At 34.1% G+C, this 17,190-nt stretch overlaps 1 protein-coding gene across 9 annotated transcripts in view; it reads right to left on the bottom strand.

The window, feature by feature from the left end:
* Positions 1 to 17,190, bottom strand: part of LOC106878999 (helicase domino) — a 138,393-nt gene that overhangs the window by 15,302 nt on the left and 105,901 nt on the right. For 7 of the 9 annotated variants that reach the window (XM_052973554.1, XM_052973552.1, XM_052973553.1 and 4 more), the window contains 2 exons: positions 15,449 to 15,709; positions 3,631 to 3,837 (listed from right to left, as the gene is read on the bottom strand). In XM_052973554.1, the coding sequence (XP_052829514.1) occupies positions 3,631 to 3,837; positions 15,449 to 15,709 (468 nt within the window). The remainder of the gene's footprint in view (positions 1 to 3,630; positions 3,838 to 15,448; positions 15,710 to 17,190) is intronic. The other 2 variants (XM_014928386.2, XM_014928392.2) reach the window with 2 other exon arrangements.

The raw sequence follows: 17,190 nt of genomic DNA, 5'->3' as shown, positions 1-17,190 counted from the left end.
TGTCATGGCGATACCTGCTGAGAGGTCTACACAAGGTTGCAGAAAGCGTATGGAGATGAGTGTATGAGTGGTTCAAATGTTTCTAAGATGGACGTCCAGGGATGAATGTTCTGAGACAGCAGAACTAAGTAAAACATCGCAGATGTAAGGGGAAATTTTTGAATCACCATCCGTGAGTTATCAGAGGATGTGCAGTTTAGTTATAGTTCAGTTCACTATCACTGAAAATTTGGATCTGAGACATTGTCTGCCAGGTTTGTGCCAAAACTGCTTTCGGCTGAACAAAAAAGCACTTAAGTTTCAGTTGCACAAGATTTCTTTGACTGTATTGAGAACAATGAAAACTTTTTGAAAATTTTGCGTAGGCCTCTGAGCAAATATTACCAATCTTTGGCAAAATTTGGTGTAGATTCTCTGCTGAACTTTCTCTGTTATGAGCAACACAATGATCACATGCTACACACCTTCCTTCTAAGCACTGCTGTAAACAGCAAAAGTGAGCTAGAACATTAAAACTTAGTGCACATGCACAGAAGAGTTCAGGGTCAAGTTGTTCCAAACGGCTTCACTCTGCATGATTTAGCTTCATTACTATGGCAACAGTCCGGAACACACACATACACACACAAACACACACATACATATATATATGTATAATTCCAAAATTTAAAAAATAAAAATGGAGGTAATAATCTAAAATTTTAAGTAATAAACCTTTATCTAAAAATTTAGTAATTATTTGAAAATAATTTTATCGAATAAAAAATTTGTTATTGTTAAAATCATGTTTAAGATTTTAGTTTGGTGTGTAGTTAAATTCAATTTTAAATATATCACGATAGAAAAAACATTTTTTAAAACTAAAAGAAAAAAAATTTAGAGAAAAACTGAATTAAAGAGTATTAAGTAAGGTTAAAACTTCTCAAGCAGTAAGCATAAGAAGTGTGAATATTAGAGAGAGAAAGAGAGGCTCCAAATGGATGAATAGAAGAGTTTTGGCAAATAAAAATAGAATAGTAGTAGTAGTAGTAATAGTAGTGATAATAAATATGATTTCTTTAATAATGGTAAATGACAATTTCACAAGTAAAGAAGAAAAAAAATACTTAAAAAGAAAAAAAAAACATACAAGTAAATGCCCCATGGCCAACAACAAGGCAAAAATATGTTGATTCCAAGGAAATGAAAATAATATCAACAAATTCATGCATGGTACTTACTACACAAGTACAAGACATGGAAAATTCATGGAAAACTTAATGTTTCTATTTCTAAAGGACACAGAGTGTGTGTGTGTGTGTGTGTGTGTGTGTGTGTGTGTGTGTGTGTGTGTGTGTGTGTGTGTACATACATACATACACACACACAGAGTCACTCACTCTTTTTCTGTGCTTCAAAATTTATTACCCACAAGAAGCAGGAAATATTAGCAAACAAATTGTGAGCTAGGTCGTAAATCATAATTGATTGTATTTGATCCAGTGAACAAATAAAGCCTGTACAGAGGCATAACAAGACTGGTTACTCTTAACTCCAATCCTATAACTTTCTACCATTACTTATTGAATTTTGCTTGAAATTTTGTAGCATACTTCTCATGAAAACTGAACTATTTGTAACATGTCTGTCTAAGAAATAAGCTAACAATTGCATGTGTTATTTCTTTTTGGTGAAGAGTAAACTAAAGTTTGTATGATTATGGGTATGTTTACCTCTTTTGTTTTTTATCAATGTTTAAAAATAATGTGAGTTCATTTCCTGTTTGCCATGTCTAAAATCCTAATTCAGTTTCTTATAAAGTTTAAAAAAAAAAAGGTGTCTTGGGATGACTCTAGTCAATTGAATTGAGACCGCAAAATATTGCACCCACTATTTTATAGGTTTTTCATGAATGAAAAGCAAGAACAATCCCAATGGGATTTTCAACTTGGATAAAACCAAATACTTGAAACAATAAAACTCATTTACTCAAATTTTATGATCCCTACCAACACTTCTCCACTTTAGTTTTTGTTTATTAATACTAATTCTATTCAACTTTAAATCAAATACAGACTAAATAAAATTCTGCATTCTTTGGACTTCCTTAGAAAAATACACAAATCTAAAAATATACATTATTTTACTTTTATTCATCTCCCAATATTCTGAACTCAATTTTGTGGTATATATAATAATTATGAGTACTAATAATTACAATTCTTAAAATATTGCACAAAGCATCAACATTAAAGCACCAAGCAATTGTGTAGTCATTATCATTATTAGTAGTAGTAGCAGCAGCAGCAGCAGCAGTGCTGTATGAAATAAGATCTTTAGATTCATTATAGCCACATTCGAAGTATCAGTTTCTTCTTGGCCTTACAGAAAAAAAAAATCATTTTCCCCTTGTTTTCCCAACATGAGAACATTGTCTGTGAATGGGTCCAATCATTTCAACAAGACACTAATTTTCTAAATTAGTTGATTAAAATATAATAATAATTTCTAATAAAGTATAACCAACTCATACATTGTAGGAAAGAGGCAGGACATAACTGATTGAATCAAACAGAGTGTATGACTGGTACAGTTTTATCAACCTTGGAGGGATGAAAGACAAAGTTGGCCTTGGTGGAATTTGAATTCAAAATGCAGATGGAATGAAACTAAATACCATAAAGGCATTTTAGTAAAGTTACTACTGTTTCTTCTAATTTCATTTCTACCAAACAACTGTTTTGAAAATCATCATTATAGTAATGTGTATATGTGCACACGTGCATGTATAGCAACCTCTGTACCATATAAATACATTACGGATAGTCAAATTTACTGGGGTATTTCAACTGGAGATAATTTGTTGGAAAATACAAAACTTCAGTACAAGACAAAAGTCTTCCCGCTGCTGGACAACTCTTGTCTACTAATATGTCCATAAGAAATATCTCTGAATGAATATCACAATTAATTTGGCTTTCAATGGTGCATTTACGTTAGATGTAATATACTGATTGTAATTTTAATCTAATACTCATTTTGTTGCAGATAACAAAGTAATTATTATATATATATATATATATATATATATTTACATCTAGAACTTAACCCTTTAACATTTAAACCATCCATATCAAGCCTAAATAGTCCACCTGGTTTATGTTCAAACTGGCCAAATTCAGCCTCTTACACCTACCCTACAATGTCATTCTAAAAATAAACAATCGCATCTTTGAACTCTCAAAGCTATGAGATAATACATTATTAACTTAAAACAATGTGAATATATAAGCATTACTTTTGACAGAGTAATCTGAATGATAAAGGGTTACCCTTACAGTAATTCATATTACCACCATCATCATCAATTTGTAAGTAATCTAAGAATTTAATCCAATTGTTTTTTAAAGAGATCTCACATTCTATATCTAAAGTATAACTGTCTAGACACTATTTAAATTACTTTTCTGATTTTATTTATCATTTTTCTCTTTGTGTTTTTTTTTTTGTAAACTTAACTTTCTTCTGTTATACTAAAGATTAAACCAATAAAAAGTTTATTGCTTGTTGTTTTTAACCGACAAATGTTGATGATGTCAAAAAACATCATAAAGGTATACCAGCTGATGGTGTCAAAAGTAAGAAACTCACAACTCTAGTGGCTTGGGGATTGTTTGAGAGACTCTGTGATATATGCTTGTTGAAAGCAGCAAAAGTATTTGTGGATGCCGTGCCGCCAGTGGTGTTGATGAAAATGCTTCTACCATTTCCTTTGGGACATGAGATAGACACAGCCTTTGAAGTTGGCCTCACTCCTGCTAAAGGTGCAACATCAGCCTTCTGTAACAGTCCTGTCTGCTGTACGGACGGTAATGACAGAAAATGACACAGCATGGGTATATTGAAACGTGTACACAGTTATATAAAGTCATGGAACAGCTAACACACAGCTATAGCAATTCTGGTAATCAAGCTTTTAAATGTATTTTTTTAGTACTATCTCAATTTCAATTAAAGTAAAAATGCATGCTGACTACTGTTTATGCAATTACAGCAATCAATATTTTATCAAAAATTACTCTGAATAATTAATGTACATAACATTCCACTAAGAACACCAAATTTCATCTTGTTTTTTTTTAACCAAAATAATTTAATTATATTTGTTCTAAAGAATGAAAACTGTTCCAAGGTTTTATAAACATTTGGTACACAAATATGCATACAAAAATACCAAAATAACAAAAAGCTTTCAATAAAGACATTAAATAAACAAATAAATCATATTGCCATGACAACAATATAATAAACATTGTACAATTAGCATGCAAATAAAAGACTTCAAGATTTAAAAAAAAAAAATCAAATCAAAATTAATTTTCATAACTCAAAATAAAGCACATAAATACATGAAATAAAATTATAATTTTTAACCCTCCTCATTACTTTTATTATAAATACCCTCATCCTTATTAAGAGTAACCTTATTCCAATACTAGGTGAACATCTTTTTTTAACAACTACAATATATATATATATGTGTGTGTGTGTGTGCATATGCACACAGTTTTAGTTCCTAGCATTGTTGTAAAGAGTTTATTTTAATTATTTCACCAATTGTCTTTATAGTTTCATGGTCATCCAGTAACATAACTCAACATCAAAGTTAGTCCTTTCATGTCTCATCCCTTAGAACATAAATATTATTCCAAACTACTTATCTGGAACTATCATCTCCCAGTTCATGTTCCACCTTTACCTTCTAGCCACGAATAACACCAAAACTATATAACAACCACAACCATATTCTGCTATCTTGATCCCCAAATACATGAAGATTTGGAAAGAAAACACACACAGGTCTCTCTCTCTCTCTCCTTCAGTTATAATTATTAAATGGTTATAGATTTTGCCCTGAGATATGACACAAAGGTAGTTGAAGTAAAATTTGAGCCAGTGAACAAGTCATGAGCACATTTCCTTTATGGATATATTACACCTTGATAAAATATATATTAAGTATTTTTGTGAACATGCATTCTCTCACACACACATATTGCAATCATGATGTAAGATATATATGGATATATATATATTCAGATTACGACAAACGTAAACAAGCAAACAAAGTTTGCTTTTAGAAGCATTGAGATGTCTTAGATAAAATTCATTCTTCATACATATTGCTTTAAAATTATTCAACTATGATGGTAAACAAAAACAATCTTAATGTTTAGATCTTGAAGTTCCCTTGGAACTCACAATTTCTTGATATTATTATACAAATGTGGTAAACAGACCTCTCTATTTGATATTTTCCATGAACGCCAAAGCAAAAAGAAATTAGACCAATAAAAATAGCCCTACTTCAAATAGTTTCACTCATCAAATATTTGTAAGATTATTATTAATGTTGTTGTTGTTGTTGTTATTGTGAAGACAGTGAGCTGACAGAACTTAACATGCTGGGCAAAACACTTAGCAGCATTCCACCAGTCTTTATGTTCTGAGTTTGAATTCTGCTGTGGTCAACTTTACTTTTCATCTTTTCAGGCTCAATGAAATAACTACCAGTTAAACACTAGAGTCGATATAATCAACTTATCCGCCCCCCCCCCCCAAAAAAAAATTGTTAGCCTTGTGCTAAAACTTGAAATCATTATCATCATCAAGGTGGCAAGCTGACAGAATTGTTAGCACACTGGGCAAAATGCTTAGCAACATTTGATCTGTCTTTGTGTTCCGAGTTCAAATTCCACTGAGGTCAACTTTGCCTTTCATCCTTTCAGGGTTGATAAAGTAGGTACCTGCTGACTACCTGGGTCAATGTAACCAACTAGCTCCCTCTCACAAAATTTCAGGCCTTGTGCCTATAGAAAAAAAGTAATGCTATTATTATTATTTTTATCGGAAGCAGATTTGCAGAATCACTAAAGTGCCTTGCAGCTTTTTATGTGATGAGATCAACTCCAACCTTCCATCTTTTCAGGGGTCAATAAAATAGAATATAAGTCAAGTACTGAGGTTGACAGTATTGATTAAGACCCTGCCTGAAAATTGCTGGTCTTGTGCCTAAATCAGGAGCAGTTATATTAATCGAAATAAACAGTGCATGACCTCGCAGGTGGGGCCCAGTTAGAATTTTCTTCAGGTCCAGTAGCCCATCCCGCTCAAAAGGTCCCTGAATAAGGGTTGTTTAAAGATGTTGAGCAAAACACCCATGTTTCCAAAGGTGAATTATTCAAACCCCAAAGAATTCCTCTCAACACATGGCTATGATGCTCCCCCACTACTTCTGCTCATGATCAGAGATGCACATATCGTCAGCCACCAAGGGACATGCTCAACTGGTTAAGGTCAGACAAGTGTTAAGCAAATCTGTGGTATTGAGCAAAATATTTGCTGTAGCCCATCTTTTATACCAAAGACAAAACAATGTACATGATAGAGCCACTGCCTGGTACTGCATTCGGGCTTTTATTATTATCATCATCATTATTATTATTTCCATTTCACCTCTCAGAACTTTTGGTTTCACTTGCTCCAGTTAATTTTGGTAAAGCAGACAACAACCCGTTGTCAAAGGTCTCATAGGGTATCTTTCCATGATACTTAATACCCAAGTACCAATCTCAAAAATCCTCACCATCCCCAATAAAGAAGTTTTCTAAGCATGTCTACCCTTCTGTCAATTCCAGTTTTTCTGACATATAATTCAAACTTGGTTGTTATTGTTCCCAGTGACCCTACTGGGACAACAGTTACTTTCTTCATTGCTCACATTTGTGCAATTTTGTCTTTTGGTAGCTTGTTCTTTTCAATCTTTTTGGGCTCTTTGTCACCCACTTGAGCATCCCTAGGTATGGCAATATCTATGATCTTGGTTTCTTTCTTCCCTTTATCCACTACAACTATGTCTGGTCTCCAAGCATCAACCACTGAGTCACAGTGGGTTATAAAACCCCATATGAGTTTAGACTCATTATTCTCAGTGATGTCTTCTGGCTTATACCCATATTATTTGTGTTCTTTCAAGACCATACTTCTCACACTATCTCCAGTGGACAAACTTAGCTACATTTTGTATTCATCATCATCATCATCATCATCATTATTATTATTATTATTCCTTCTTTCTTGTGTCTTTTATACAATTCTTAGCCAGGTTATGACCTATGGCCTGAAACAAGAGAAGGTGAGTAAGCGAGTGAGTTTTTGTTTTCAGTTATCATCATCATCATCGTCGATTAACGTCCGCTTTCCATGCTAGCATGGGCTGGACGGTTTGACTGAGAGTTGTCAAGCCAGATGGCTACACCAGGCTCCAATCCAATCTGGCAAAGTTTCTACAGCTGGATGCCCTTCCTTAACACCAACCACTCCAAGAGTGTGGTGGGTGCTTTTTACTTGCCACTGGCACGAAGGTCAGTCAGACAGTACTGGCATCGACAATGCTCGAATGGTTTCTTGCCTGAAATTTTTTGGGGAAAGAGAGCTATGTAATTACATCAACCCCAGTGCTCAACTGGTACTTATTTCATCAACCTTGTAAGGATTAAGAGCAAAGTTGACCTTGGCAGAATTTGAACTCAGAACATAAAAACAGAAGATATGCCACCAAGTATTTTTTATCTGACATGCTAACAATTGTGTTGCAACATTACTTTAATAATAATGATAATAATAATAATATACACAAGTAGTTATGCCAGCATTATGAAATATCAGAAAAGAGATGGTACAACATACACTAGAAAATGCCTACTGAAAAAGCAAGGCAACAGTCTCAGATCAGGGCTAAGCAACCGGATATTGTTTTCAAGGATGATCAGAAAAAGGAATGTCTCATATATCAGTCCCAATACTGATGTATTGTTAAAGTAGATGGAGAAAGTATCTAAATATAAAGACTTGGAAATAGAGGTAACCCGAATATGGGGGCCTGAAAACAGAAACAATCCCTATAATAACAGGTGATTTGGGAATGATAAACAAGCATGCAGACAAATACATAACCACAACCTCAGAACAAATGAAATACCACACAGAAAATAGCACTGTTAGGAACACAGCACACTTTCAAAACAATTACAATAACAAAAAAAAACAACAAAAAAAAACAGACTACTGCACATACTCAAGACACAAAGCTGTGCTTGGTTATGCAATGAAAGCAAACAATACAAATCTCACGAATAACAATGATAATCCTTTCTACTGAAGGCACAAGACCTTGAAATTTTGGGGGAGGGGACTAGTCGATTACATCAACCCCAGTGTTTCACTGATGCTTAATGCATTGACCCCAAAAGGATGAAAGGCAAAGTCAACCTCGATGGAATTTGAACTCAGAACATAAAGAAAAGCGAAATACTGCTAAGCATTTTGCCAAGAATGCTAATGATTCTGACAGCTCGCCACCTTAATAATAATAATTATTCAGGCATGGCACTGTCATTAGGAAGTTTACTCAGTAACAATATGGTTTGGGGTTCAGTCCCACTGTGTACATTAACCCAAGGTCAAGCAATGCCTCATGAGTAAGTTTTTCAGATGAAAACTGTATGGAAGCTTGAGTGTTTGTGTGTGCATTTGCATGTTTGTATCTCATCATTTAACACTAACCTAGTGATTTCATGAAAAAAGAGACCACAAGAATAAATAAGCACTGCAGTTAATTTATTGACTAAATCCTTTAACCCTTTTATCATCATATTTCTGTTGAGATGCTCAGTGTTTCTTTCAATTACTTTAAATATAACAAAGAATTTAGTAAAATAACTTCGCTATCATTCAGCTAGTGTTACGAACATAAATAGTGACTAAGGTTTGGTGGAAGATTTCAATTCAAAACTTATGAAAGCAAGACATTTGTACTCAGAACCAGAGCCGGTTTCAGCCAGGTTGGTAACGTAAGGGTTAAGGTAAATGACCCAGCATGACTACAGTCCAATAAGTGAAAACTAAAACAACTTAAAGAATGAAAGAATAAAATTCAGCACATTTAAAAAATTTGTTTCTGATTGAGACAGAGAGAGAGGGGGGATTGGAGCATCAGATTTATGTGGAATGGCAAGGGACAGTCTGTGTAAGCTCAAATTAAAGAAATAATTTTCGAAATTGGTATTGCCATTATTCAAGGTTACATTTTCTCTTTATTAATTACTTTATATTCAGATAATCAATCAATTGATAAAATTTAATCTTTATACATACTCACTTAAAGTACATCCTACACACTAATTACAGCACACTGACAGACGCTCATGTAATATATATAAAGTACACACACTTAAAAGCAAATGTGAGGGTATACTCTCAGCTAAAATGAGAAGTTTATTGCTCTAATTAAAATGTAGATAAAATTTTTGATTGCGTCATCAGTGAAAAATGTTTCAGTATAAAGCATTCAAAATATTTTGATTTTGATGTAAAACATTGATAGCTCTCGGATGTATTACTATCAAATACATTATAATTACTCATAATTATTCTGAAGGAGTGATGTTTTGACACAAAAGAGAAGCAAAGAAAAAAATAATAGGACGAAATTTAAAGAAAGCAAATGCAAGATGTTAATGGAAGGGGAGATAATTGTAACAAGGGAGATAACCATTAGACAATTATTTTTACTAGAAGGAAAAGGACAAAGTAAGTAAAACGAAGTGGAAATATTGAGTTTGTTTACAAGTTGTTTTCAAATGCCTGAATTCTGGTTATTATTGGGAACATAGCACCGATGTCTTACTGCTAGAAAGTGAGAAATTTCACACAGGAAAACTGTGAAGTATTAAGATGTGAAGAAATAGAACGAGAAAAGGGAGCTACAGTGAAATCTGTAGAAACCATTTGTTATTGTTATATACTTTTGGATACACATCTGAAAACAAAATATTTAAGCTGAAAACAAACAGCTTTATATTTGCCAAATTATAACAGCTTTATAGTAGAGGAGCTTAGTTCTGAGGATAGTAAAAAATAAAAAAGTAAAATGAAAAACCATTGAGTGATCTGACACCTCACACTTTCTCAGAAAATATTCTGACAACTACACTTTCAGTCCTAAAAAGACTGAGGATAAATATATTTGTGAATTACTAAAGCTACATGAACAGAGTAACAGGTGAATTATATCACATTTACATGAAACATTTTGACTAAGTGTTGACTTTCCTGTTTTTTCTTTGTTAGCAAAAGCAAAAATTGATGATGTCATTTTGTCTAAAAAGGAATGCAGGATTATCCAGTCCAAATTTTGAATTTTCATATTTTCAATTTTCCATTTTGAAACTAAGAAAGACAGGCATACTGTCAAAATATTGTTTAATTCAATTAAAATAGAGTCAATCTCTATTTAATACAAATCATATTGCTCTCTTCTCATTGTGTATCTACCTCCTGAAGAGTCATGTCAATCTTCATAAATAATTGTTATTATTATTGCCATGTTGGGTAAAATGCTTGGCAGCATTTCATCCATCTGTACATTCAGAGTTCAAATTTTGCTGTGGTCAATTTTGCCTTTCAAGGTTGATAAAATAAGTACCAGTTGAACACTGGGGTTGATGTAACTGACTCACCCTCTCCCCTGAACTTGCTGGCCCTGTGCCAAAATTTGAAACCATTATTATTATTATTATTATTAGCAATTAATTCAAGAGCAATGCTAGTTTTCAGATACAGAGCTGGAAATTATAAACTGGACAAAAGGCAAAATGCAGAAACTTAACAGAAAAACCAGAAAGTCGTTGACTATGTATGGAGCCCACCATCTGAAAGCTGATATTAATCAGTTGTACTTGAAGAGTGACCAGAGTGGAAGAGGCTTAATTGCTATGGAAGTGTATGTGAAGAAGGAACAAAGCAGACTACATGATTATTTGCATAACAGCACAGAAAAGTTACTAAGGGCAGTGAATAAAGAACAGGGGATGAAAGCAGGAAAAGGAGAAACGGACAAGAATGGAATTCAAAATTGATGAGAAACCTTTGTATGGTCAGTTTTCGAAAAGCCATTGAGGATATATGTGGAATAAAAACCTGAACTAGGCTGAAACAGAGAGCTTTATAATAGCAGCTCAATATCAGGCACTGCAAACACACAGCTTGTGAAAATATGTGCATAGGAGAATGTGTCAGTGAAATGCATGTGTCAGAATGCTCAAGTTGGCCCAAGGAGAATATAAGAAATGGAGATATGATCAAAATATGTAAGTTTTTACACTGGAAACATGGTCAGAAATGGGTGCTTGAAGTAGTAATTACATGATATAATCATCAGATAGAAAGCATACAGGAGTCAGAAACAAGCAAGATTTTGTAGGATTTTCCCATTCAAATGGATAAGATTGAACAAAACAAGTCAGACATAGCAGTTATAAACAAGAAAAATTGAATTTGTTTACTGACTGATCCATCATGTCCATTTGATACAAGGATTTTGAAGAAAGCAGTTGAAAAGTTGGAAAAATACAACCCCTTATACTTTGAGATTGTGAGGATTTGGAAGATGAAATCTGTAAAGGTTGTACCTGTGGTAATTGGTGACGGTGAGGGATGACATAGACAAATGAATAAAGGAGACTGGAATGGAATGTCTTGCAGAGTTTCTACAGAAAGTTAACCTTTTAGGAACAGAAAAGTTCATCAGAAGGGTTGTGAGCACTTGATGACATATTGAAATCTTGTGGATATCATCTAAGGTTATCTGCTACCCACATAAACTCTACCAGGAATAAGCCCAATCCTGAGTCAAGATGATGATAATAATAAGATATATCTGAGATGAAGCTTGAATGAAGTTAAACTACACCTTAACACAATAGACTAAAATACAACAAACTTCAATTTAATTATCATCATTATTATGGCCAGTTTGCAACCTGGGCCATAGCAACGAAGTCTACCTGCCACACTTCTCAGTCCATCATCACTGCCTCAATGTCCTGGATACATTTCAAGCTAGTGTCTGGAATCAAGTTGTCGGTGTAAGTGTGACAACATTTTCCTCTTCTTATATCACCATGAAGTGGGTTCCACAAGACGAATTGGGATGCTTCCAGATCAGGGTGGCACATGCAGTGATCAGATAGACACAGCCATCTTTACCTAATTTTCTCACTAACTTTCATCAGGTCTCTATAAAGACATCCATTTGTCATATGATGCTGCCATTTCACATTCAGGATCATTTATAGCATCATTGTGTAGCATCCAGTAAGCCTGTTTGATAATTTCTTTGTCAGAGTCCATGTTTCATTACCATATAAAAGCACTGATTCATCAGTTTCAGTGAATAGCTTCATTTTGATTTGCCTGGGCAATATGGAGTTCCAGATTTTCTTTAGTTTGTGACAGGCTGTCCAAGCTTTTACCTTCTTGATCTTGATGTTTACTTCTGAACTGCTCACCCAACCACCTAAGTACCTGAAGTCTTCAGCAACATTCAGTTTGAAACCGTTCAAAGCAAACAGTTCAGATTCATTTGACATTTTCAGTTTTCTTGACATTTGTGTATAGGTCAAATTTTGGCAGCTGATGTTTCTACTCTGCTGAACAGCTGTTGTGCTTGATTTATTTCATTAAATATGAGTGTTATATCATATGCAAAGTCCAGCTCTGTGATGGTTGCTGCTGGTACTCTTTGTGATCTTTGCTATGCAATATGTATTATAAATGCCTTAAAATAGTTTCCAAAAATGCATGATGACAATTATAAGGGACATCAAAACTTTTAAATGCTTTTACACTATTTATTGGAGTGTGGCAAGTGTTATAGAGCATCGCTTGTAATTTCTAAAAATTGAAAATATATTCAAATTAAATGTCATTACAAATAAATGTTAAAATTATTTGCTATCAACTGAAACATAGACTTCAACTACAGTTAGTGAATTTGCAGAGTTGCAATGACAATTGTTATGATGAATTATGCAGAGCTGCTAGAGCATTGGGTGAAATGCCTTATAACATAATTCTGGCTATTTCCATTCTTGTTTCAAATCCTACTGACTTCTCTCTCACATCTTGAATTTTAAACCAAAATGCCCTTTCATAGTAAAATGACACTTTTATTAGGAAAATGTTTCCTTTATGCCACAAAGAAAATGCCAACTTTGGGAAATGAAGTTGTAAGACATTTGGGCATATGGACACAAGAATGGCTGCGTGGTTAAAGAAATTCATTTTGAAACCATATAGCTCTGGGTTCTTATCCACTGTGTATGATCTACTACACAATCAGGTTGATCAAAAATTTGGTAAAACTGAGCAGAAGCCCATCATGCACATGTGTACATGAGTGTGTGTGTGCGTGCATACATTTTGTTTCAATGTCCCCTTTGCTATGCTTGCATGGGTCAGACAGTTTACTAAGGTAAATTTTCTACAGCCTGATGCCCTTCTTGTTGCTGACCGTCTCCCGTTTTCAAGCAAGGTAATATTTCTTCATGGACAGATGTGTTTTTTCATGACAGATTGGAAACAAAGGTCACTGCTTGTATGACAGTGACACTCGTTAACAATGAGACACATACATACAATATGAGCATCTTTCAGGCTTTTTTTCCATTTACCAAATCCATTCAAAAGGTTCTGATCATCCCAAGGCTACAGTAAAAGCTATTAATTCAAAGTGCCATGCATTGAGACTGAACCCAAAATTATGAGGTTGACAAACAAACTGCACAGCCGCGTGCGTGTGCATGCGTGTGTGTGTGTGTGTGTGTGTGTGTGTGTGTGTGTGTGTGTGTGTGATCAGTAAGGGGAAGTAACTCCACAAAAGTAAAAACCCGACAAGACAGAAATTGATGAAGTGATCACTGAACTTTGCATCCAAGACTTTCTTTTATAATAATAATTGATTAAAGAAAAATTTCTTCGATGCAATGCTCCAATACAGCCACAGCCTAATAACAAAAACCAAAAGCAACGACATGTTTGCACAATATTTCCTTTTACGAAATGAAAAGTTGCGTAACTAATTGTAGAGAAAATAGAAAAAGAAATTAGCAACAGCTAGATTAGTTTATTCTTAATTTATGTTTATTCAATTTGTCCTAAACTAACTAATTAATGTTGATGTTATTTGCATTGTGATAACTAGTTTACGGCAAGTAAGTCTGAAACTGAGAACAAACAAGAACTTAATCTATACTAGTCTTCATTTTATTTATCATAAAAATAAAGCATAATATATTATCATTTGTAAACCCTGCAATTAATTATTCACAATTTTTTAACTATTAGTGGGAGGAGATACTTGAGCAAAATTAAAATAACATTGTAGTTGCAAAAAAAAAACTTAAATAAAAATTAAAAAAAAAGGAAAATATAAAGATGCAAAAGACAACAATAAGTTATGACTGCACTAAACAAAATATTGAGCATATCAAGCAGAAATATAACAAGACAAAGTAAAAGGGTACAGCAGATACATCAGGGTTAGATATAACCCTAATTAGGGTTCGATATTGGTGACAGCAACAAGAGGGAAAGAAAACTATCTCAGATAGGGCTTCGGAAATGTGGTCTCTCTTTTTTTTTTTTTTGCAAGTACTGACACACAACACAGAAACAAAATATATATTGGATATGGTATGTGTGTAAGGTATAGGGTGAAGAAATGAGATATATAAGCAACAGGAAAAATACATAGGGGTAGTATGGGAGTGCAAAAGAAAAAGAGAAAGAAAAAAATAAGGGGAGATGTAGATACAGTGAGGAGGAACAGCAGATAGACAAGACACGCTTGGATAAACACAACATAGTGAAAAAAAAAAAGAAGAAATATAAAGTTAGCCCTATAATGCCTTTTTAAGAATTCTTGAGGCTTCAATTATTATTCATATGGAAAGAAAACAACAAAGCTGAAAGCTCACACTATCAACATTAGATATAGTAGGATAGTGAATTAACAGAATTGTTACAGCATGAGAGTACATGCCTTGCTACAGTTCTGGCTCTACATTCAGAGTTCCAATTCTAAAGGGGTCAATGTTTTTCTTTATCATCTCTAGGTCAATGAAATAAAGCACCAGTCAAGTACCATGGTTCATAATATCAACTAAATCCCACTGCCTCCCATAATTACTGACCTTGTACCTAAATAAGAAACAACATTATTACATGTAAGCAATTATAATACCTAGCAGTTTCATTATTTTCAGCTTATTTATAACTTAGACATTATAGGGTTAAGTAGAAGGAAGTAAAAAAAGAAATAGGATGAAATAAACAATTAATAAAGAATTGCTATTTAAGTAAGCAAGTATTAAGAGGGAGTAATCAAAAAGAAAAATAAACTAAGTCAGAAGAAATGAGAGAGATCAGATTTAGAGAGAGAGAGAGAGAGAGAGAAAGAAAGAAGAACTCAATACTAATGGTAGAGAAGGGAGGGATGGAGGAAGCAGACTAAGACAAGCAAGTGAAATAGAAAATTTCAGGGGAGGAAATGCAATGTTGTGCTTACCATAACTGAACTGGAGACATTGGTGAGAGACTGAAGTTGCTGGGCTTGGACTGCTGCTACATTCTGAGACACGTGTGTAGGGGGAGTCGCTACTGCAGCAGCAGCAACCACCTGTGGAACTTGCTGCTGTTGTTGTTGTTGTTGCCGCTGTTGTTGTTGTTGTTGTTGCTGTGATTGCTGCTGTTGTTGGGTAACTTGACCTTGAACTTGGCCAGGTTGTTGTGCGCGTTGTAGGGCTAACTGCTGCTCAGTTGAAACATGCTGTATCAATACCAACAAAACATCAATTGAATGGACAATGATATGCACACAAACACACACATATATATATATATATATATATATATATATATATATATATATATATATATCCATTATATTTTGATTGTATTTAATTATCTTAATTCATTAAACAGCTTCTAGAGACACATTGTTAAAAATATTTTTAAAAAAACATTCAAACTTTTATAAAGAAATTTTTTTTAGAAAACCTAATTTTTACAAAAACAAGTAAGCAGAAGACAAATCCTTCTCATGAGACATCATTATTCTGAATTCAGTAAATTGAGAAGCAAAAAGAGTAATCACCACCTCTATTTTCAATGCTGCTTTAAATAAGTACCTTCCTATCTCCATTTTAAACATCTGTTTAACCACACACACACACACTTGGTAGGCAGAAAGGGAAAGAAGACTGACAAAATTTCAGGTTTTTCCTTTCTTTCCAAATTTTCTCCCAGGCCCCTCTCCTATTTCTATAATGTAGGAACAGTTATTCTGAGACACTTACTCCTTCCAACCCTACACATGGTTCTTTGTTGAATATCATTTCCACAATTTACTGTATAGTTATTCTTTATTAATTTTAAAGTAAAGAAAATAGAAGGGACCACAAAGGGAAAATATGGGGTATAATTATAGTTTAGTGCTCCTCAACAGACTATTTTCTCAAATTTCAAATGACTTATTTTGTCATTTCAAGCATTGAGCATCATGGAGGCAATGGCCGAGACCTGTGGCATTAAGCCATGCTTGAGAAGAAGACCCATCAAGCTAATCACAATCGCAGTTGTGGAAGATGCCAGTATCACACAAAGAGCAACCGTGCTGGTTGCATGTAAAAGCACGCATTTATACTCTGGTGTAGCGTTCCAGCTTACCAGCCCTAGTTAAGCCACCCAACCCATGCCAGCATGGACAATAATGGAAACACCTTAAAATTGCAAACGAATTTATTTTAATATGGGGTAGGACCACCTATGGCAGTAATTACAGCTTAAATTCTACGAGGTATGGAATCGTACAAAGTTTGAATTGTTTCCAAAGGAAGTTTTGTCCATTCCTCAGCTAAAAAAAGTCTCCAGTTCTTGTAGTGATGATGTTGGAGGATATCGACTCCTTGCTTGTTTTTCTAAAATGCACCATAAATGTTCAATGATATTGAGATCTGGGGACTGTGGTGGCCAGATAAATTGTTCAACTTCACTAGAATGTTCCTCATGCCATTCAGTAACAACTTTAGTTGTGTGAATTGGTGCATTATCATCCTGAAAGATTGCGTTTCTCTCTGGAAACAGTTCCGCAACCATAGGAGGAATTTGATCAGATAAAATGCTTAAATAGTCTTGATTATTAATTCTGCCATGAAGGGAAACCATTGGACTGGAGGATTTCCAAAATATAGCCCTCCAGATCATCACAGATTCTCCTCCATGTTTAACAGTTGGAAGAAGGCAGTCTGG

This window comes from Octopus bimaculoides, chromosome 16 (assembly GCF_001194135.2).
Source record: "Octopus bimaculoides isolate UCB-OBI-ISO-001 chromosome 16, ASM119413v2, whole genome shotgun sequence".
Taxonomy (NCBI): domain Eukaryota; kingdom Metazoa; phylum Mollusca; class Cephalopoda; order Octopoda; family Octopodidae; genus Octopus; species Octopus bimaculoides.
This window is presented reverse-complemented; position numbering and strand designations above follow the sequence as displayed.